We start from the raw sequence: 24,008 nt of genomic DNA on the forward strand, positions 1-24,008 counted from the left end.
GTCTTCCTTAGATACACAGTTAAAACTATTGACCCATTGACTTGTAGAAGGTTTTATTTGTTTGCTTACTCCTTTTGAGTTTTTGGATAGGCTTATGCCTGTAATCCCAGCACTTTGGGAGGCCGAGGTGTGCGGATCACTTAAGGTCAGGAGTTCCAGACTAGCCTGGCCAACATGGTGAAACCCCATCTCTACTAAAAATACAAAAATTAGCTGGCTGTGGTGGCAGGCACCTGTTATCCCAGTATTCAGCGGGCTGAAGCTGGAGAATCACTTGAACCTCGGAGGTGGAGGTTGCAGTGAGCTGAGATCATGCCATTGCACTCCAGCCTGGGCGATAGAGCGAGACTCCATCTCAACAACAACAAAAAGAGGCTGGGTACAGTGGCTCATTCCTGTAATCTGGCACTTTGGGAGGCCAAGGCGAGTGGATCAGTTGTAGTCAGGAGTTTGAGACCAGCCTGGCTGATATAGTGAAACCTTGTCTCTACTAAAAATAGAAAAATTAGCCAGGCGTGGTAGTGCATGCTTGTAACCCAGCTACTTGGGAGACTGAGGCAGGAGAATTGCTTGAACCTGGGAGGCAGAGGTTGCAATGAGCCGAGATCACACCATTGCACTCCTGCCTGGGCCACAGAGTGAGACTCTGTCTCAAAAAGAAAAAAAAAAAAGTTATTGTGCCTGGGCATGGTGGCTCAAATCTGTAATCCCAGCAATTAGGGAGGCTGAGGCGGGTGGCACTTGAGAGTACGAATTCGAGACCAGCCTGGATAACATGGTGAAACCCCATCTCTACTGAAAATATGAAAATTAACCGATATGCCAGCAGGTGCCTGTGATCCCAGCTACTTGGGAGGCCAAGGCAGGAGAATTGCTTGAACTCCGGAAGTGGAGGTTGCAGTGAGCTGATATTTTGCCATTGCACTTGAGTCTGGGTGACAGAGTGAGACTCCATCTCCAAAAAAGAGGGTTGTTCTTATTTCATGTTGGATTGTATTTTTCTGAGTATCCATGTTTAGGAATATTAACATAGGCTTTTGTATGTTTACATATATCCAGGTTCTAATAACTGGTCCAGCGGACACCCCTTACGCAAATGGCTGCTTTGAGTTTGATGTATATTTTCCTCAAGATTATCCCAGTTCACCCCCTCTTGTGAATCTAGAGACAACTGGTGGTCATAGCGTGAGATTCAATCCAAACCTTTATAATGATGGCAAGGTAATTTAATTGTAATCTTTTGTTTCAAATGCTAACAGTTATATACAAAGGTTCTTTGTGATTTGAAGAAAAATTTTGTTTTAGTTATCTGCTTTCTAAGAGGACATGGGTTTCTTTGTACTTCTCTTCCCTACATCCACAGATTAGTTTAAGGAATAAAAGAGAAGGAACTGAAAAGAGCAGAGAAACAGTACAATGTTAAGAAGCACTTACAGTAAGAAGTTACTGAGGGGCTTAACATAAAGTTCTATGATACACGCCATTATGAACTTATTTTAAAGTATACTTTATAGTAAAGTTTTTTTACATTTCCTTGTATTAAAAGTAGGAAGATACATTCTCACTTACAAAAAAGCTGACCAAAAGATGTAATAAAAATAATCTCATATGACCATAAAGCTTTTTAAATTAGATTTAATAGAGTAATCTGTTTTACAGAGGTATTTTGGATACTTTGATAGAATTTCAGTGGTAAATTTTGTGCTGAGTATTCAATGTTTTAAAGTTACTAGAAGAGAAGAATTTCAAAAAGTACAGCCTGCCTCAGATATGTGGTTGCAAATTATCATTAGCTCAAATCATAAAACTAGAATTAGTTTTTTGGGTTTGTTACAAAAGACTTGACCTGAGGCAGAACTTTCTTTGGAAGAGCAGGGAACAGGTTTTCTGTAACTGAGTAGGGAAGAGGAAATAGCAATGGTCTTGATTTTACTTGAGACACTGGAATTTGAATAGAGTTTAAGTGTAAAATACTAAATTGTATTTAAGAAAATAATTTATCAAGGATTCATTGCACAGATAACAGAATAAAGGCTTGGGAGTCCTAAATTAATAGTCTTTTACCCTCATACTTACCTATGTGTTTGGTGATACACACAATTGTGGACTTATTTTTAAAGTTAAACACACTGTTAGCATTTAATCTTACGTCTTATATCTATAGATAGATATGAGGATACATATTTGCCATTGTTAATCCCAAGAATGCTCTAAAGCAGGGGTGTCCAAAGTTGTGGCTTCCCTGGGGCACGTTGGAAGAAGAATAATTGTCTTGGGCCACACATAAAATACACCAACACAAACAGTATAGCTAATGAACTTTAAAAAAAAAATAGCAAAAAAACTCACAATGTTTTAAAAAAACTTTTTTTGGCTACATGTGGGCTGCAGGTTGGACAAGCTTGCACTGAAGGTCAAATGTTAAATGTATGACAGTACTTTGAATAATATACAAGACTTTATAGATACAACTCTTTTTAAATTATTAATCAACTACCCGCTGAATGAATTAACGTATTTTGTGTTCTTGCTTTCAGAGCATTGTAAGAGTAGTGAGGAGGCAGACCTCTCTGCATTTATAAGAATCACCTATGCCAGGCGGGTTGTCTCATGCCTGTAATCGCAGCACTTTGGGAGGCTGAGGCAGGCGGATCACCTGAGGCTGGGAGTTTGAGACCAGCCTGACCAACATGGAGAAACCCTGTCTCTACTAAAAATACAAAATCAGCTGGGTGTGGTGGCACATGCCTGTAAGCCCAGCTACTCTGGAGGTTGAGGCAGGAGAAGCTCTTGAATCCAGGAGGTGGAGGTTGTAGTGAGCTGAGATTGCATCATTGCACTCCAGCCTGGGCAACAAGAGCTAAACTCCATCTCAACAACAAAAAGAACCACCTATTTTCCAAATCTGTTAGCCATTATATAAAATTATAAATTTGCCATTAAAAGTTTATAAAATCTATTGAGTATATTTTGTATTTTCAGAACATATGCCAGAAGAACATATGTGATATGCCCCAGTTTTATTTTTATTGCAAGACTAGTTACAGGTATAGATTAAGTGTCCCCAGTTCTCTCTTTCCCTGCTAAGTATCTAATGTTATCTTCAAGTATATTTTGGGGAACCCTCAGAATTCTGAATACTGTTTTAGGGGGTCTGTTTGTGTGAGGCCAGATTGGATCCATATACTTGAATCAAAGCAGTATATTGCAACTAGCTGATTGTAGACATAGATATGAAATCAAGCTCTATTCTGTTAAGCCATTTTGCATTTTCAGAATTTCGAAAGAAATGCATAAAAATGTAAAATAATACCACTTCTCCTTACTAAAAATAGTTATTTTAGTAAAAATAGAACTAGCATATGATCTGTCAGTCCCGCTAGTGAATATATACCCAAGGGAAAGAAATCAGAATCTTGAAGAGATATTTGCACTGCTGTTTATTGCAGTGCTGTACAGAATAGCCAAGATACAGAATCAACTTAAGTAGCCATCAACAGGTGAAGTGATAAAGAAAACATAGTTTATTTATACACAGTGGAGTATATTCAGCCATGAAAAGAATGAGATCCTGCCTTTCATAGCAACATAGATGAGCCTGGCAGGACATTAGGTTAAGTGAAATAAATGAAGTACTGAAAGATAAATGCTGCGTTTTCTCACTGTTATAGAAGCTAAAAACATTGATCTCAGACAAAATGGAAAGTAGAATAGTAGTACTAAAGGTGGGAGGGAAAGAGGAAGAGAAGGGAATAGGTAAAGTTTGGTTAATGGATACACAATTACAGCTAGATAGGAGAAATAGGTTTTGGTGTTGTATAGCACAGTAGGGTGACTATAGTAAATAAAAATTGTATTTTTTCAAATAGCTAGAAGGGAGGACATTAAATGTTACCAAAACTCAAAGGTTTGAGGTGATGGATACAGTAATTGCCTTATTTTGATCAATACACATTGTATACATATATTGAAATATCACACTGTACCCCATAAATATGTGCAATTATGTGCTAATTTAAAATAGTTTGTTTTTAAAATAATTTATTTTTCATTAAAATGTTATTTATGTTGACATATAATAGATGCTGGTCAACTTTGCATTATGAAGAAATTATAATGCCACACAAATTTGAATCACATCTGAAGAAGCCAAATTGTTTTAACAGACCAAGCCTTAGGGTTTTGTCTGGGGACACACAAAACTGAAATATTTTGACATGATAGCATTTTATTTATACTTCTCGTTATGACAGTTTTTAAGCACTCTTTTGTCAATTCTGTTTATGCTTTCTTCTTTCGTCAGGTTTGTTTAAGCATCTTAAACACGTGGCATGGAAGACCAGAAGAGAAGTGGAATCCTCAGACCTCAAGCTTTTTGCAAGTAAACAGAATTTCTCTGACATTTTCACTTACGAAATAAAGAACTGTGTAGTATTTAAAAAAAATTTTAGTGACCAAAAATAAATATAGTAAACCCCCCAAAAGATAGATTACTAGGAAATACATATTAAATAGCTTATAGGTGAGAGGTTAGCGTAGTGGAGTCTCATGTGTAATCTAAAATCTCAAGTTGGGGCATAAAACAAAAATTGAGTTTATCCAAAACTTCCTTCAAAAATAATTCCAGGCTGGGCACAGTGGCCACCGTGTTCTGTGTTCCTTGATTTCAGTTCCTGAACAGATTATGAGAGCCTCGTACCATTGTGCAGATTGTAATATGAAGCTAAAAAGGAGAGGGGGCCAGGTGCAGTGGCTCAGCACTTGGGAGGCTGAGGTGGGTGAATCATTTGAAGTCAGGAGCTTGAGACCAGCTTAGTTAACATAGTGAGACTCCCATCTCTACTAAAAGTACAAAATACAATTAGCCAGGCAAAGAGGTGCATGCCTGTAATGCCAGCTACTAGGAGACTGAGGCAGAAGAATCGCTGGAAACCGGGAGGAGGAGGTTGTAGTGAGCTAAGATCACGCCACGCACTCCAGCCTAGGCGACAGAGTGAGACTCTGATCTAAAAAATTTTAAAAAATGAAAAAAAGGAGAGGAGCAGTAAGTTTGGCCTATGAATAAAAGTCTTTAACTCTTGACTCTGAAAATAGCAACAAATTGACTCAAATCAGTGAGCGTACATTATGGATTGAAAGTATATACTGTTTGTTATTATATCAGTGTAAATATATGTGTATATATAATATGATATACTGTGTGTATGTTAATTATCAATTGATTTTCAACTCAGATTCTAAGAAAACACTTTAGCTTGTTATAAGTAAAATAAATACTATTTTTGGTTTGATCCAAATAGCTTTTTAAATGAAGTTCTATTGATCAAACAATTCATGCTGGCTACTTTTTTTTGCATGCCTCTATTATATTTGTAGAAATAATTTTCAGTGTAGAATTGATTTTGTTCTGTATTTTAAAGTTTATTTAATTCTCTCAGTCATCCTGCAACACAAGTAGATCTTATGCCCATTTTACAGATGATGAAAATACAGGTTCTAAAGGTATAGATAACTCTACTGTGATCCCTATAACTTCAAATATTATACACTGTTTCTCACGCCTCAAGTTTTGTTTTATTTTATAATACTGAAAATCAGATTTTTTTAAAAGAGGAAAATCCTTCATCCCAAAGATTTACTGTTTCTCTGCTTATTTCCTGCCTAGTGTTGTGAGTAGTACAGTAAGGTGTAGTGTGCATTAAAATGACTGTCCAGTTCAGACAATCCAGGGGTCCAGAAATTCCCTAAAATATGTATTATCACTATTAGACCGCTAAGTTCACTATTAAAAAATAAAGTGGCATTTATACTCTTCCAAAAAGGTGTAATGCCTGCTGGGCCACCCAGTGGTAAGATAACCCATGGCATAAAGTATTCTTTGAATTTAATTCCAGAAAGTATTGGTCTCTGATAATGAATCTTTTTTTATTCTTATCAAATACAAACTTTATAATATGTTTTTCTCTCTTAGCAGATAATAAATTATACCCACATTTATTTCTCAAACGTAAATTTTTTTCTTTTTTTGCTGGTACACAAAACACTCATTCTTTTTGGTGTAACTTTTAGGTTCAGGGGTTCCACTGCAGGTTTGTTATATAGGTAAACTCATGTCACAGGAATTTGCTGTGCAGATTATTTTGTCACCCAGGTACTTAGTCTAGTATTCGATAGTTACCTTTTTCTCTTTCTTTCTTTCTTTCTTTCTTTCTTTCTCTTTTCTTTCTTTTCTTTTCTTTTCTTTTTTTTTTTTTTTGTTTTTTTTTGAGACAGAGTCTCACTCTGTGGCCTAGGCTGGGCACGATCTTGGCTCACTGCAACCTCTGCCTGTTCAAGTGATCCTCCCACCTCAGCCTCCTGAGTAGCTAAGACCACAGACATGCATCACCATACCTGGCTAATTTTTGTGGTTTTAGTAGAGACAGGGTTTCACCATGTTGACCAGGATGGTCTCCAGCCCCTGATCTCAAGTGATCTGCCTGCCAACCAAAGTGTTAGGATTACAGGTGTAAGCCTGCACACCCAGCCAGTAGTTACTTTTTTCTGATTTTTTTCCTCCTTTCAGCTTTCACCATCAAATAGGCCCCAGTGTCTGCAAAACACTTTATGCTTCCTTTAGTGGACTTTGTATTGCTGTTTTAAACAAAATAGGCTGTGAATCTAAAGACATTTTAAAATTATTATTAACTGCCTGAGATCTATAAAACCATATTTTGTCTCAAAGGAGATGAAGTTAAATAAATAAATGAGTCCTTTTTTTATAAATTTGTAATGAATATTTAAATTTTTTCTGTGCTTTTGTACAAAAATGCAATTATACCCTACTTACATTAACAGAAGGGGACAATTATTTAAAAGGGAAAAGGACAGTAACTAATAATTATGCCTTGGAAAGGGATTACAAAAGTGTCAGTTTTTAATTAAGGGAAAGTAGACATCCTGAGGAAAACCACTTTCCTTCAATGATGCATGTAGTTCCAGAAAGCTTTAAAAGTGTGAGATCTCTGGCTGGGTGAGGTGGCTTCTGCCTGTAATTTCAGCAGTTTGGGAGGCTGGCAGATCACTTGAGGTCTGGAGTTCAAGAACAGACTGGCCAATATGGAGAAACCCTATCTCTACTAAAAATACAAAAGTTAGTGAGATGGGATCACGGGCATCCCAGCTACTCAGGAGGCTGAGACAGGAAAGTCACTTGAACCTGGGAGGCAGAGGTTGCAGTGAACTAAGATTGTACCACTGTACTCCAGCCTGGGCAACAGGGCAAGACACTGTCACCAAAAAAAAAATAATAATAATTAAAATAAAAAATATGAGCTCTTTGTCTCAGAAATAATATGAAGTAAAATTTTTCCCATAATGGTCTCTTCAGGGCATATTTAACCCTTTCTATTTTGGGTCAAATATGTTACTTTCGAGTATTCATTTTTAAAGTTTTTTAAAACTTTGACTTATGCATATCCATGGGATTGTTTAATCATTGTACCTAACAAATGTGTAATTGCTGTTCTTTTTCATTTATGAATTGGGTAGATAATATCTGATGTTTTCCTGGCTTCAAAGATGTTATATTAGTGACTTCTATAGGGATATTAACTGGAAATACTATATTCACTATAAGTCACCTTTCTTAATATATGTTACATCTGAAGAAAAAAGCTTTCTGGTAAATAAGTGGTGGGTTGGAAGTGGTCTTAGAACCATAAGACCATCTTGTCAATCAGAGTTTCTGGTCGGGTGCGGTGGCTCACGCCTATAATCTCAGCACTTTGGGAGGCTGAGGCGCCCAGGCAGATCACGTGAGGTCAGGAGTTCGAGACCCACCTGGCCAATATGGCGAAACCCCATCTCTCTAAAATTACAAAAAAATTAGCCAGGCTTGGGGTTGCATGCCTCTAGTCTCAGCTACTTGGGAGGCTGAGGAGGGAGAATCTCTTGAACCCAGGAGACGGAGATTGTGGTGAGCCATGACCATACCACTGCACTGCAGCCTGGGTGTCAGAGCAAGATTCCGTCTCAAAAACAAATAAGAATGTCTAATAAGGTGTTTATAATACTATGGCAGTTAATTTTCCTTTGAATAAAAATTTTAAATGATCTCAGGCATAGTTTTTTTGTAAGTGAGTATTGTTAAGAGTGCATGGCTAGGCTAGGTACAGTGGTTCATGCCTGTAATCCCAGCACTTTGGGAGGCCGAGGTGGACAGATCACCTCAGGTGAGAAGTTCAAAACCAACCTGGCTAATGTGATGAATCCCCATCTCTACTAAAAATACAAAAATTAATCGGGTATGGTGGCAGGCACCTGTAATCCCAGCTACTCTTAGGAGTCTAAGACAGGAGAATTGCTTGAATCCAGGAGGCAGAGATTGCAGGGAGCCAAGATTGTGCCATTAAATGCATGGCTAGCTTTATGCCCTCTAAGAGTAAGAACAATTTGAGCAGAATGTTGGTATGATATGAGTTGTTTACAAACAAAATTTTTTTTAGCATTTTTTGGAAATAGGTTCTTCATATCTATTAATATTCAAGAATTCAAGAGTAAAACCAGATATATAAATATTACTTATGAATTGTGCCTAATTTTATTTTGCTTTTATAATAAACTATTGTTATAAACATCGATTTTATTGTGATAGAAATTTGTGGAAACACATATTAAAGAAGAGTCTTTGGATAAAGCAGGATATCAGTTCACCCATAGTAAAAATATCCCATCACAGCTGTTCTTTTCCTTTATTCTTTAGGTGTTGGTGTCTGTCCAGTCCCTTATCTTAGTAGCTGAGCCGTATTTTAATGAACCGGGATACGAACGGTCTAGAGGCACACCCAGTGGCACACAGAGTTCTCGAGAATATGATGGAAACATTCGACAAGCAACAGTTAAGTGGGCAATGCTAGAACAAATCAGAAACCCTTCACCATGTTTTAAAGAGGTATGTTCAACAAAATTAATGAAATACTTTGTTTAAGACATTTTACAGTATAGACCGACCAGGTGTGGTGGCTCATACCTGTAATCTCAGCACTTTGGGAGGTCGAGGCAGGTGGATCACTTGAGGTCAGGAGTTTGAGACCAGCCTGGCCAATATGGCGAAACCCAGACTCTACTAAAAAAAAAAAATAGAAAAATTAGATGTGGTGGCACGCGCCTGTAATCTCAGCTACTTGGGAGACGAGGGTGAACCTGGGATGCGGAGATTGCAGTGAGCTGAGGTTGCACCACTGCACTCTAGCCTGGGCTACAGCAGAGCAAGACTTCATCTCAAAAAAAAAAAAAAAATTTTTTTTTATAATATAGTTTGTTAGTATTATACTTGTCTTTATATGTATCTAATATATGAAACTTTAGGTTTTAGAGTTAATCCCAAAAGATCATTAATAAGCCTGGACAATATAGCAAGACCCCATCTCTGCAAAATGTTTAAAAATTTAGCTGGCACCTGTAGTCCTAGATACCCAGCAGGCTAAGGTAGGAAGTTTGCCTGAGCCCAGGAGTTTGAGGCTGCAGTAAGCTGTGTTCACACCACTGCACTCCAGCATGGGTGACAGTCTTAAGAGAAAAAAAATTGGTAGTAGGTAGTACAGGTGAAGTATAAAACCATCTACATTCTAAAAGATGGCCAGGCACGGTGGCTCACGCTTGTAATCCTAACACTTGAGGAGGCCGAGGCAGGCAGATCACGAGGTCAGGAGATAAAGACCATCCTAGCCAACATGGTGAAACTACGTCCCTACTAAAAATACAAGAGCAATACTCCATATCCTAAATAAATAAATAAGAACAAAATTTTTCCAAAATTTAGTCAGATATCCTTTGTTTTTTATTTATTTATTTATTTATTTTCTTTTTTTTATTTTTATTTTTATTTTATTTTATTTTATTTTATTTTTTGAGACAGAGTCACTGTGTCACCAGGCTGGAGTGCAGTGGCACGATCTCAACTCACTGCAACCTCCACCTCCTGGGTTCAAGCAATTCTCCTGCCTCAGCTTCCCCAGTAGCTAGGACTACAGGAGTGCACTGCCACACCCGCCTAATTTTTGTATTGTTAGTAGAGACAAGGTTTCACCATGTTGGCCACGTTGATCTCAAACTCCTGACCTCAGGTGATCCACCCACCTTGGCCTTTCAAAGCGCTGGGATTACAGGCGTGAGTTACCGTGCCCGAACTTTTCTTTATTAGTTACCATTCTACTATCCAACTCTCTAAATATGCTCCTAAAATATTTCTCAGAAAACGTTTTTATTGGAGATGCTTTCTTGTTTTTTTATTTTTTTTTTTTATTTTAGAGGAAGAGAGAAGAATGAAGATGATTTCTAAATTTGTTTTGCAAATAGAAATTTTGCCCTTACGTGTATGTGTCTCTGTGTGTGTGTGTATGAGAAAAGGAAAATGACTTTTGTTTTGTTTTGTTTTGAGACAGGGCCTTGTTCTGTCGCTCAGGCTGGAGTGCAACCTCCACCTCCCTGTTTCAAGTGATTCTCTTGCCTCAGCCTCCTGAGTAGCCAGGACTAATAGGTGTACACCACCGTAACTGGCTAATTTTTTTTATTTTTTAGTAGAGACCAGGTTTTACCATGTTAGCCAGGCTGGTCTCGAACTCCTGACCTCAGGTGATCTGCCCGCCTTGGCCTCCCAGAGTGTTGGAATTATAGGTGTGAGCCACTGTGCCCAGCCACATTTCCTTTTCTTTAGGGAAAAAAAAATACGACTTTGCAAAACCTGTCTTAATATATTGAAGTGTTTTTTTTTTTTTCACTTCATCCTGAAGTATGACTGTGACTCTGTGTGTGTATGTGTGTGTGTGTGTGTGTGTGTGTGTGTGTGTGTAGCTCTTTGCCTATGATTAGTTGTCTCCCCATAGTATGCCAAAATGCAATTATACTTTTCATCTGCCATATCAAATTACTTTAGCACCACAACCGGCTGTAATTGTGTCCAGAAACACTTTTCTTTCTTATTTCACTTGATTATGAATTTTTAAAGTTGTGCTGGAAAGTTAACATTTTAGAGGAGAAAAATGGTATATTTACCTGACATAAAATTGATATTTAATATAACTATGCAAATATTCTGCATGAATACTATGAAGTCTTCCTCTTCATCAGATAGCATTGATTAATATTTCTTTTTCTTTGACTTTTGCTTTTATTAAGTAAATTTATATGCCAGTGTCCTTTGAATGACAAAGTTGGATACTTTATTTTTGCAAAGATTGTGCCACTGCACTCCAGTCTGGGCGGCAGAGTGAGACTCAGTCTCAAAAAAAAAAAAAAGTAGTTTATTGGTTTATGCATATTATTTTTTTCAACAAGGATAAACACAGGGAACTCAGAGAAGGGGATGACTTTTACAAAAAGCAAATATGTATAATTTCAAACAATCATCCTTCTTATTCTTTAGAAACTACCTTGCAGTAAAGGAGCCACTCCCTGTCCATGTGTGCTTTCTCAGTTTTCCTAATCAAATGCCACTCACTACTCTGAATTCCCTGGGCTTTTTGTTTTTGTTTATTGTTGTTCTTTAAAAGTATCTTTTTCTGGTACACTCACTTCCCATCAAATTCTGTTGTTATCATGGTTCTTCATTTAAAGGCAGCCGAGTCGTACTTAACTTTTGTATCCCAGAGGCTTCAAACCCAATAACTGTTAAATATGGTGAGGATCGTATTGGTGTTTGACATTCATTCCCAGAGTTTTCTAGTGATTTTTCCTTTGTAGATTTGATTGATTGTTCTTTAGGGAAGATATGCTTCCTGGGCAATCCTCAACGAGAATACAGAGTAATATTTCCAAATTGATAACTGCTTTCTTATTTAAATTTGTTAGAAATAGAATCTTACTAACTACTATACGTTAGTAGAAATTTTACGGAGTTTTTCAAAGAGAGAATTTTTTTTAATTGCAAATGTGAACCACAGTAATAAGGAAATTTAACTTCCTAAAATAAAATCCTGTCTATAAATTAACCAGAAGATAAAATTAAGCAAGTGAGTATAGTGCCATTTCTGGGTATCCCTTCAGATTTCTGTGTGAATGCCTTTGGCATTTAGAATATACTTATCTAGGTGTTCTTTGAGTTATCTTTTAAAGGCAGAAATTTCTCTGTTGTCAATACTTTTAAAATCCTTTTTTCCTGGTTACTTATTTATTTGCATTTGCCTTCTGAATATATTGTATCATATGTGTCTTGTGGTCTCTGGATAAGATTAATTTTCCAAGCGTCTGACCGGGATTTTACATTCTTTTCTGCTGTAAATTTCATATATATGTATTTCAACAAATGTCATCTCAAATAATGAGCTTGATTTTTCCCTGCTAATGATGTAGAGTTGACTAAATTGAGTTTTATGGACAGAAAAACATTGCAGTTTCTGTATATTTCTTTATTTAAATATATTTGTTAAAATATTCTAAATATTTAAATATATTTATAATATATAAATATACTTATAATTTAAATATATTTATAATACATTTCATTTCTTTGTAATGTCATATACTGTGTCTTTTTAAATTCTGACTGTAAACACTGCTTGTTCTCCTGCTTACTTTTTCTCAAGGTTATATACAAACATTTTTACTTGAAAAGAGTTGAGATAATGGCCCAATGTGAGGAGTGGATTGCGGACATTCAGCAGTACAGCAGCGATAAGCGAGTAGGCAGGACTATGTCTCACCATGCAGCAGCTCTCAAGGTGAGTAAGCCTTTCTAAGACGAGCCTTGTTGCTTTAAGAATTGTGTAATTATTGACAGAACGATGTGTACCAGAAGATAACAGAAGGGAGGGAATTAAATAAACATAAAATTTATTTTAAGTTCAGAGGAATAAATTGTTACTCAAAAGTCTATAGAAAAGATTTTTTTTTTTTTTTTTTTTTGAGACGGAGTTTCGCTCTCGTTACCCAGGCTGGAGTGCAATGGCGCGATCTCGGCTCACTGCAACCTCCGCCTCCCGGGTTCAGGCGATTCTCCTGCCTCAGCCTCCTGAGTAGCTGGGATTACAGGCACGCGCCACCACGCCCAGCTAATTTTTTGTATTAGTAGAGACGGGGTTTCACCATGTTGACCAGGATGGTCTCAATCTCTTGACCTAGTGATCCACCCGCCTCGGCCTCCCAAAGTGCTGGGATTACAGGCTTGAGAAGATTTTTTTTTTAATAGATGGAGTCTCACTCTGTCACCAGACTGGAGTGCAGTGGCTCTATCTCGGCTCACTGCAACCTCTGACTCTCTGGTTCAAGCTATTCTCCTGCCTCAGCCTACCAAGTAGCTGGGATTACAGGCATGCACCACGATGCCCAGCTAATTTTTGTATTTTTAGTAGAGACAGGGTTTCACCATGTTGGACAGGATGGTCTCGATATCCTGACCTTGTGATCCACATGCCTCAGCCTCCCAAAGTGCTAAGATCACAGGTGTGAGCCACCGAGCCTGGCAAATTACTTTTTTTGACAGTAGATTGACAGTTCCTAAAATAAAAAGTGGGTATAAGGACTGAGTCAACAAGAGTTTTTGTAAACTTCCTTGAAAATAATGACAACAAGATATGATCCATGAATGCCTTTTTTTTTTCTTTTTCTCCTTTCTTTTGAGACCAGGTTTCACTCTGTTGTACTGGCCTAGAGTGCAGTGGCGGCATCATAACTCTGTAACCTTGAACTCCTGGGCTAAAGCAGTTCTCCCACCTCTGCTTCCCATGTAACTGGGACTACAGCCAGGTGCCATGATGCCCAGCTAAATTTTTTTATTTTAAATTTTGTAGAGATGGAGTCTTACCCTGTTTCTTAGACTGGGCTCAAGTGCTTCTCCCACCTCAGCCAACCAAATCACTGGGATTATAGGCATGAGCAACCGTGCCAGAGTTGAATGATTTCTTTTATTCCCTAGTCTTTCTCTAGGCCTCTTGCCTTGCAGAATTTTATTACTTTGAGTAATGAGAGAGATGTGAGTTGCAGATTCTCCCACAGCTGATGGTGGCAGTGGCTGTGTTAGGGCAGACAATCAGTTGTTTTCAATTTGGACATTCACAGAATATAAATATAAAACATGATGGTCTGGAAGATGTTTTTTTTTTTGTCTGCGATGGAGATCTTTCTTTATAACAGCTTTCCTTTTATCCTGCATCTGAATGTCTTTACTCATCTCTGCTCTTCATACTCCACCAGTATCCTCCCTTTCTCTATCTTCAGGTTTTTCTATTTCTACTGGCTCCTTCTAATTTTAAAGCTGTCTTCAAACAACTAGATGATGATAAGGAATTGTTAGTTCTTTAGGTGTGATTTTTTTAAAGGATCCCTGTCTTTTTAGGATATGTACAGAAATATTTGTGAATGACAAAGTGTATGATGTCTGGGATTTACTTCAAAATAAAGAGATGAAAGAAGATGGGCCATGAGTTGATAATGGTTGAAGCTGTGTGAGGGATTCATGGGAGTTCATTGTACTCTTCTGCCCACTTCTGTATATCTTTGAGTTTTTTCACTATAAAAATGTTTTTAAGAAGAGAAAAACACTTGCAGAAAATTTCTCTGAACTAGTTCTATTTTGCCACTATTATTGTAAAACAGGTTGTCTTCTTTCATCATCAGACTACAGCAATGGACACTTCTTGCCTCCATTTTTAACTGTTGTCTTACTAATCAACCTTTTGCAGTTTGACTTCCATTTTACCAAAGTTACGCTGTCTTCATTTCTCAAAGCCAGTGACTCCTGCTCACTTCTCTGTTCACTTCGTCTGCTCTCCCTCCTACGGGCCTTTACACCTGGTTTCCATTTTCCCCTACTTTTCAGTTCTTCTACTTGCTCACCTCCATTCATTTTTCAGCTTAAATTTCACTTCATGGAACCCTGTTTTGTTTTTTTTGAGATGCAGTCTCTCTCTGTCACACAGGCTGGAGCGCAGTGGCACGATCTTGGCTCACAGCAATTTCCACCTCCTGGGTTCAAGTGATTCACCTGCCTCAGCCTCCTGAATAGCCAAGATTACAGGCATCTGCTACTACACCTGGCTAATTTTTGTATTTTTATTTTTGTTACTGTTTTGTTTTTTTTTTGAGATGGAATTTTGCTCTGTCGCCCGCCACTATGCCCAGCTAATTTTTGCATTTTTAGTAGAGACAGAGTTTCACCATGTTGGCCAGGCTGGTCTCGAATTCCTGACCTCTAATGATCTGCCTGCCTCAGCCCCTCAAAGTGCTAGGATTACAGGAGTGAGCCGCCACATCCCACCTGACTGATAGACTATATTACGTCATTTCAGTATAAGCATTTCTAAGCCCTTGTGCCTACTGGTTAAAACACTCATAACATTTGTCTAATGCTTGTCTTTTGTACTATACTTTTCATCTGTAGACTATCTTGACTTTTCTGCTTACAAACTCTTCTTAATTCTTTCTGTGTGTTTTCCTTTTTTTCTGAGCGATTGTTTATCTAAAGACTTACTTTTTGGCCTTCGGAACTATTTTTTTCTTTCTTTCTGTTTTTCCTTCATTGTTTCTGTAATCCTGACTTTGGCCATTTACTCTCTAAAAGTGACTCTTTAGACTGCTGTCAGCTCTTAGTTTTCTCTTGAATTGTATTATTGACTTTTTTTACTTAGATGCCCTGTCATCATTTCCTTAAAGGAGATTTTCCTCAAATCAAGTTTTCTAGCCTTCTATTTACTTAATTTTACTTGATTTTAAACCATTTTTCTCTGTCTTAGAATCTTCAGGTATTAGGTATCTCATCCTTCATCCAGCACCCCTGGTCAGTACTAGGTCCTGTCAGTGTTGCTTCATGATGGGATTGCCCTCCTCCCCAACCCATGATTTCTGTTGAGTTCCCACAGCTTTGTCTGTTTGACCAGCTTCCTTATACCAGGTTCTCCCCCTTTTCAGTTCCTTCTTTAGTGCATTACCAGACTGATCCTCCCCAAATGTGTCTTTAGGTATGTTTTTCACTAATACAAGACTTTAGTGACTCAAGTCCAGCTTATTTTCATTCAGTGTCTTCCTTATATCCCACAGCCTTTTACTATATTTCTTCTGTATCACTGTCACCTAGAATTTTCGATCTCTGAATTAATTCAACAGTCTATCATTTTAACTATACATTTGCTGTTGAGTGCTGCACAAGAAAAGTATATAATTGGCTGGGCACAGTGACTCATTCCTATAATCCCAATACTTTGGGAGGCCAAGGCAGGCAGATCACTTGAGGCCAGGAGTTCAAGACCAGCATGGCCAAGATGGTAAAACCCCAACTCTACTAAAAATACAAAAATAGCTGGGCGTGGTGGCACGCATCTGTAGTCCCAGCTACTTGGGAGGCTGAGGCAGGAGAATCACTTGAATCCGGGAGGCAGAGGTTGCAATGAGCTGAGATTGCGCCACTGCACTCCAGCCTGGCGACAGAGTGAGACTCCATCTCAAAATAAATAAATAAATAAATAAAAATATAAAAATTAGTTGAGTGTGGTGGCTCATGCCTGTAGTACCAACTGCTGGGGAGGCTGAGGCCTCCCCTGAACCTGGGAGGAGGAGGTTGCAGTGAGCCGAGATCGCGCCATTGCTCTCCAGCCTAGGCAACAAGAGTGTAAAATTCCATCTCAAAAAAAAGAAGAAAAATATGTAGTTGTTTAGCTTGACTCCCCAGTAAAATCATAGTATCCCTGTATTAGACTTTCTTGCATTGCTATACGAAATCCTTGAGACGGTGATTTATAACGAAAAGACATTCAATGGGCTCATGGTTCTGTAGGCTGTACAGGAAGCATGGAGCTGGCATTTACTCCACTTCTGAAGAGGCCTCAAGGACCTTTTACTCATGGCAGAAGATGAAGCAGGAGCAAGAAGGAGTAGGGACGTGGGAGGTGCCACACTTTACAACATCCAGATCTCGTGATAATTAACTATCTCAGGATAGCACCAATCCATGAGGAAATTGTCCCTATGATCCCCATTTTTCTCACCTCCAACATGGGGATTACAACTTCAATATGATATTTGGGCAGGGACATATATCCAAACTAGATCAATCCCCGACCTTAACTGGATCCTCATTCTTGTCAGATTTTTCTTTCTCCTTCCCTGGTTAGTGTTTTCACCAATTGTCCACAGTGGAAGGGAAATCAAGGCAAGGGAAATTTTCACTTACCAGCATGTAAATGTACTTTGAAACTTTGCAAGTAGCTGCAAGGATATAGTTGTTTTTTTCTATTTATGTGTCTTATAATTTCAGCCAGAATTTTCGACTCTGTAAGCTTAAAGATTTTATTATCCTCATTCTACTTATTGCCTTTATGTTGTTGGTATTTAACACCTTGCCTCATACATAAAATTGTTCTGTAAATGTTGGTTAGCTAATTTTCAAAGTCAGTTATTGACATAATTAATTTTAAAAGCCCTTTGTTGATTATTTAAGATCATTTCTTTCCAGAAAATTATGAATCAAATCTTTACATTTGTAGACAACCTGTAGATCTTCTTTTTAACTTAATTTTTAAGAAAATTCTAATGATAGGCTGGGCACAGTGGTTCACACCTGTAATCCCAGCACTGTGAGAGGCCAGCAGGTGGATTGATTGAGGTCAGGAGTTCGAGACCAGCCTGGTTAACAAGGCGAAACCCCATCCCTATAAAAAACACAAAAAAATTAGCCGGGCATGGTGGTACACACCTGTAATACCAGCTACTCAGGAGGCTGAGGCACAAGAATTGCTTGTGCCTGGGAGGTGGAGGTTGCAGTGAGCTGAGATCGCGCCACTGCACTCTAGCATGGGTGGCACAATGAGACCTTGTCTCACAAAAACAAAAGCAAAAAAAATTGTAATGATAAAATTATTTCTAAGGTTTATTTGGAGCATTAAGTGAGAAAATTAGTGTGAACATCTGCAGATATTTTATGTATGGCCTACTACCTGATAAATACTTGTTTTCATTTGCTAAAGTATCAATGGGTTGATTTTAATTTATGTACTTTTCTCTCGAAAACATTTAGCCAGAGTCAGCATATATGAGAAGTCAAGGGATTACAGTGTTTAATTTTAAAGAGTTTATAGACCAGGCACAGTGGCTCACACCTGCAATCCCAGCTGTTTGGGAGGCCAAGGCGGGTGGATTGCTTGAGCCCAGGAGGTTGAAACCAGCCTGAGCAAAATGGTGAAACCCCATCTGTACAAAAAATAAAAAATTAGGTAGGCATTGTGATTCATGCCTGTAGTCCCAACTACTTGGGAGGCTGAGGTGGGAGGATTGTGTGAGTCTGCATGAGCTTGGATTGTGCCACTGCTCTCCAGCCTGGATGACAGAGCAAGGCTATCTCAAAATAAAAGAGTATATGTGTCTAGGGCAGGTGCGGTGGCTCACACCTGTAATCCCAGCACTTTGGGAGGCCAAGGCGAGCAGATCACGAGGGCAAGAGTTCGAGACCATCCTGGCCAATATGGTGAAACTGTCTTTACTAAAAATACAAAAATTAACTGGGTGTGATGGCACAGTCCTGTAGTCTCAGCTACTCAGGAGGCTGAGGCAGGACAATCGCTTGGACCCTGGAGGCGGAGACTGCAATGAGCCAAGATCACACCATTTCACTCCAGCCTGGCAACAGAGCAAGACTCCATCTCAAAAATTGAAAAAAAGAGAAGAATATATGTATTTAACTAATAATGTCCTATCAGTCTTCAGTAGTGCTATTCTTGTGACAGCTGGGGAGCACGAGTAGTATCTACTGCTATGTTACTGAGGTCTTTTCAGCAACATTCAGTTATTCTGCGGTTAGGGATTCTTGTCAGTTGTTGTTGTTGTTGTTGTTATTTGTTTGTTTGTTTTTTTTTATTTTTAGAGATGACCTGAAGGTATCTTGTCAGTTTTGCTTACTACCTGCTATATCAAGTGTCTATAACAGTGGCTTGCACAAGGAGGGGCTCAGTAAATATCTGTGGGCTTAATGCTTTGGGCTTCGTTAAAATCCAATTCCTGCCTCAAATGATGTTGTGCTAGAGGGTTTAAAGTTCTAACATAAGTCCTTTTCTCCTGCATAGCGTCACACTGCTCAGCTTCGTGAAGAGTTGCTAAAACTTCCCTGCCCTGAAGGCTTGGACCCTGACACTGACGATGCCCCAGAGGTGTGCAGGGCCACAACAGGTGCTGAGGAGACTCTAATGCACGATCAGGTTAAACCCAGCAGCAGCAAAGAACTCCCCAGTGACTTCCAGTTATGAGCTGCGTTGACATGGACTTCATAGACACAAAGGCTTTGAAGCACAAGCCAAATATGTCAATATTTGTATGTAAGAAACTAATTATGTAATAGGTAATGAAACTGAAACTATACTATGCTCTTACGGAGATCCAGTTTAATTCAAGGTGATCTTTTATTTACCTGTACAGGAGTGTAAACTTTTTTGTGCTTTTATTTTTCAATTGTGAGAACCACTGATTGGTATGTTCAACAAATTTGTGTATACAAAGAAATGGATAAATCACTGCTATATAAGGGAAACTACCTTAGGAAAGAATGTTTACTGAATGTTTATTTTATTTTATTTTTTACTGTAGAGTGAGGGGTTGTTAACAAAGAATATATATTGGTCATTCTTACAACTACTATTTAAAGTCAGCAACTTTTCACTGAATTTGATAGATTTTATGTTTGGCCATATCTTCATGCTCACATTTGATTTCTGAAGACCTCCTACATACACTTCAATAAAAGTTAAATGGACATACTCCCTCTTTTTTGATTTACTGGTACATTTTTTAAATAATAAATCTGCCATAAAATGCATTATATCTGGAGACTTGCACTTGTATGGATGAATTTATTACATTCAACATATTTAATTTTATGCCTTCTAATTCTAAGATGCAGAAAAAATAAATGAACATGATTTTATTCTATGCCAACATTTGGGCCTCTGAATGTATCTGTTATTTGAATTTAAGTATATGAAAAGGAATGGTCAATTTGAAAGTCATTCTAAACTGAGTTTTTTTTTCTAAAGGGCTCCTTTTTTCCTGGACTGTGTGGTTTTATGACTAAAGTCACATGTATGTATTAAACATTGAGGCTCTGTAGAGGAGAGAGGATGTACCTCTCTGGTGCTGTTACAGTACATTCTGTACCTGCCATACAGGCTCATTTTCATGAAAATTCTTCCTAGAGCCAAATAAATAAAGACTTAGGTGAATTAGTATGTCTTGTTTCTAAACCACTTTGCCATGGTGTGAAATGCTATTTTTACAAAGAATTGAACACTTTCAAGACATAAGCATGGAAGGACAAAGGATGTTTTTCCAAGACCAGTTTCCATAGGGGAAAGACTAAGGTGATTCTTGACAGTATTTTTATAAAATAAAAGTGGCAGCCATGCATGGAGGCTCACGCCTGTAATCCCAGCACTTTGGGAGACCGAAGCAGGCGGAACACCTGAGGTTAGGAGTTCAAGACAAACCTGGCCAATGTGGTGAAACACCGTCTCCACTAACAATACAAAAATTAGCCCCGCATGGTGGTGGGTACCTGTAATCCCAGCTACTCAGGAGGCTCAGGCAGGAGAATTGCTTGAACCTGGGAGGCGGAGGTTGCAGTGAGCTGAGATCGTGCCATTGCACTCCAGCCTGGGCAAAGTTTTTGAAACTTCGTTTGAAAAAAAAAAAAAAAAAAGTGGCATGTGGGAATCCTGAATCTGGAGCTGACCAGGAGAAGCTGTATTCTGAAAGGCGAGTTTCAAGAAAAAGGGGCTTTTGAGGAAATGATACTCTCTTATGTACAAAGTATAAAGCTCCTTCAGCGTGGATAAAAGGGGAATGAATAGTATTTGGACAGGAAATCAAAGGTTCCAAAACACATAGTGTTAGGTCTGGTAGGTAGTGAGCTACACTGATAATGACAAACAAGTAGTAGTTTATGAGAAGGAAAAAAGTTACATGTCAGCCACAGACATGCTAGCTAAAATCTATAAAATTATCAGCAATAATAAAGGACAGTAATTCTCTAGGCTATTTTTTGTTGTTTGTTTTTGTTTGTTTTTGGAATGTGAGTGCTAGATGATACAAGTTATCAAGTGTATTGTTTGCCTTCAAGATAAAATGAAAGTAGCAATACCAGTACTATAAGGTCCAGTTCATATTTTTTTAAAACCAAAGTCTAAACACCTAAATTGGAACCAATTATATTAAAATGTTCCATCTGAGATCCAGACTTTATGTCAACAAACATTTGAGCACTTAGCACTTATTTTTTACTAGTTGCAAGTTCCTGCACTTAAGGAGTGAATGACAGACATGAAAACATGTCAGTGCAATCTGTTAAGTTCTCTGGTAGAGTTATTTACAGGGTAATACTGGGAGCACAAAGGAGAAAACCCTTATCTCAGCATAATGTTTGGTTGGCACTGAGGTGATAATGGTCGGAAAAGGCTTCCTAAATGCGGATATTCTGAGTCTTGAAGGATGAGGATAAAGAAGTTAGCCAGGCAAAAACAAAATAATCCAGACACAGGAGAGCTCAGATAGATGGCATCATGTTAGATGTTGCAGGAGTTTTAACAGGCAAGGTGAGGATAGTCAAATGGGATGGGAGGCAGTGGTTTTGGAAAAAGGGGTCAGTTCATCCCAGGCCTTTACTTTCCCTATTAAGGAGCTTTGACGTCCTGTGGGTGAAGGAGAACTCTGAAGTAGCTCTAATTAAGGAAGCAACCTGATTAGACTATTTCAGGAAGATCATTCTGCAAGCTGTTGGGAAGCAAGGAGATCAGTTATAAGGCTACTCTAAAATCCAGGCAATAGGTCATAAACCAGGGCACACAAAGTGTGGAGAGGAGGAGGCAACTGACAGGACTTTGGGAAATACATATATTTTGGTATGAGAGTAACTTCAGCATGTTTCAGGCTGGGGAGCCAGGGGAGAAGTCCTTGGGGAAGGATGGAGCAAAGCCTAAATGACCTGAATGCAAGAACACATGCAGAGAACTTGAAGAGATGTGAAAATCAGTAAAGTGAATTATCTTAATGAAAAGTAAAAAAGTAAAGCTGCTTAAATACCTTCCTAGCATTAAGAAAATAATCTCCAAAGTCAGAAAAATGTAAAATGTACTGTAGGTTGGGTGTGGTGGCTCACACCTGTAATCCCAGCACTTTGGGAGGCCGAGGTGAGAGGATTGCTTGAACTCAGGAGTTTGAGACCAGCCTGGGCAACATGGCAAAACCCTGTCTACAAAAAATACCAAAATTAGCTGGGCCTGGTGGCACATCCTGTAATCCCAGCTACTTGGAAGGCTGAGGTGGCAGGATTGCTCGAGGGCCCAGGACGTCAAGGCTGTAGTGAGCCTAGATCCCATGACTGCACTCCAGCCTGGGCAACAGCAAGACTTTGTCTTTAAAAGAAAATTAATGAATGTACTTAAGCCATCTCTTACTGTTGGACAGTTTGGGATTGCTTTTGTGTCTGCTTTTCTGATTATAACTAATCCTTTGATGAGCATGGTCTTTGTTTTCTTATGATAAACCCTAGAACTAGAATTCCTAGGTCAAAGTTTTTGACATATAATGACTGCTTTCCTGAGAATTACTGATTCACACTTGGAAAATCATTTAGTGTTTCATACAGGAGAGCTCCCAGTTTTTTAAATTTAAATTAAAAAAAGGAAAATCATTTAGTGTTGCCATGTGTTGGCCAGCATTGAGGATTATAATTTTTTGATCTGATATTTATCATCAAACGTGTTTGAATCTGCATTCAACATTGTTTAAATTTATTACCCATTTGAATTTCTACTTTTGTCAGTTACCAGTTTATAGCTCTTCCCTATTTTGTGTATTGTCTTAGAGTCTGTTAGTATGTATCAGCCACTTGTGTAGTAGAATATTAATTTTTGTCAAATTTCTATGTATTTGTTCAGATGGCCTTTTAATTTTTAATTTTTCTCATAGAAGTTTTACATTGTGAAATCATCTCTTGATCTGTTCCTTTCTGATTTTAATTGCATGTTACTTTGAAGAGATTCTCTATGCAAAGACAAAAGTCTGTATCTTTTCTAAGATTGATTTTTGGTATTGTTGTAGGCTTGGCTGCAACTGAATTGCAACAGGCTTGAGCTGCTTCCCATCTCCCACCCCTGCAGAGGCAGGCATAGTGGTAACAAGCCAGAGTCCACATGTTGGACAAGCCACGTTGAAAGGAAGCTCCAACCTGCTTTCTCTTTCCTCTTCAAAATCTGTTCAGTTTGTAGCAGCAGTCCAGCCTCCTTTCTTTCAGCTTCTAGTCTCCTGATGCTTTAAGCTCTAAAGAGCCCAGTGAGCCTATACATTTCCTGTATAGAAGAGGCATTCTCTGGCCTTTCTCCCTTAGCACCTGGATGTGATCCCGTAGTGCTCCCATGAGCACCAACAAAGCCTCCTTTCCTTTCCTTCCTTCATACGTGTCCCTCTTCAGGTTGCACCAGCTGTTTTCCTATGCAGGAAGAGACTGCAGCAGACCACCATTTTATTCGTCTTCCGTTTTATTCACATCTCATTTCTCCAGGGAGGGAATACCCAGTCCAATCATGTCAGCAGCAGGCCGCGCTGGGCCGCTGAGAGACCTACAGCCTCAGGTTATACAGTTCTACCTGCTGGGGTCTCCAGGATACTGCTGCTCCCCACCTCCCTGGACTCCTCTGGGTCCCTAGGTAGACATGCAATTCCCTCGTTCTTACTCCTACCACTTCTGTTCCTTGCTGTTGCTTTCCCCCAGCCTTTCTATAGGTTTTATTCTTTGGTTTACTCCTTCCCTTTTCACCTTGCTGTCTGCAAAGTCAGCAAACACATCCATAGAGTGCCTTCCATCTCTGGAGCTTTTCCCATCTTTAGAGGAACCAGCTAGAGCTCCTTTAAAACCTGTCTGTGCCTCTTTCCTGGGAGCTGCTATTTTTGTTATCGCTCCTCTTGCCAGATAAGTACGAGATTTCCCAAGCCTGGCCAATTTTAAAATATATTCCTGTTGGGTTTTTTTCCCTTTCCTCTTTATATAAGACTTCGTCAGA

The 24,008-nt window shown here is 38.6% G+C and overlaps 1 protein-coding gene across 9 annotated transcripts in view; it reads left to right on the top strand.

Moving 5' to 3' along the window:
- Positions 1 to 20,174, top strand: part of BIRC6 (baculoviral IAP repeat containing 6) — a 259,855-nt gene extending 239,681 nt beyond the window's left edge. For all 9 annotated transcript variants that reach the window (XM_012475391.2, XM_012475389.3, XM_012475390.3 and 6 more), the window contains 5 exons: positions 1,060 to 1,221; positions 4,304 to 4,381; positions 8,744 to 8,932; positions 12,564 to 12,698; positions 19,026 to 20,174. In XM_012475391.2, the coding sequence (XP_012330814.2) occupies positions 1,060 to 1,221; positions 4,304 to 4,381; positions 8,744 to 8,932; positions 12,564 to 12,698; positions 19,026 to 19,205 (744 nt within the window). In that variant the 3' untranslated portion in view covers positions 19,206 to 20,174. The remainder of the gene's footprint in view (positions 1 to 1,059; positions 1,222 to 4,303; positions 4,382 to 8,743; positions 8,933 to 12,563; positions 12,699 to 19,025) is intronic.
- Positions 20,175 to 24,008: the final 3,834 nt, after the last annotated feature.

The sequence above is a fragment of the Aotus nancymaae genome, unplaced genomic scaffold (genome assembly GCF_030222135.1).
Source record: "Aotus nancymaae isolate 86718 unplaced genomic scaffold, 86718_ANA_hifiasm-v0.15.2.pri h1tg000057l, whole genome shotgun sequence".
In the NCBI taxonomy this organism is placed as follows: Eukaryota; Metazoa; Chordata; class Mammalia; order Primates; family Aotidae; genus Aotus; species Aotus nancymaae.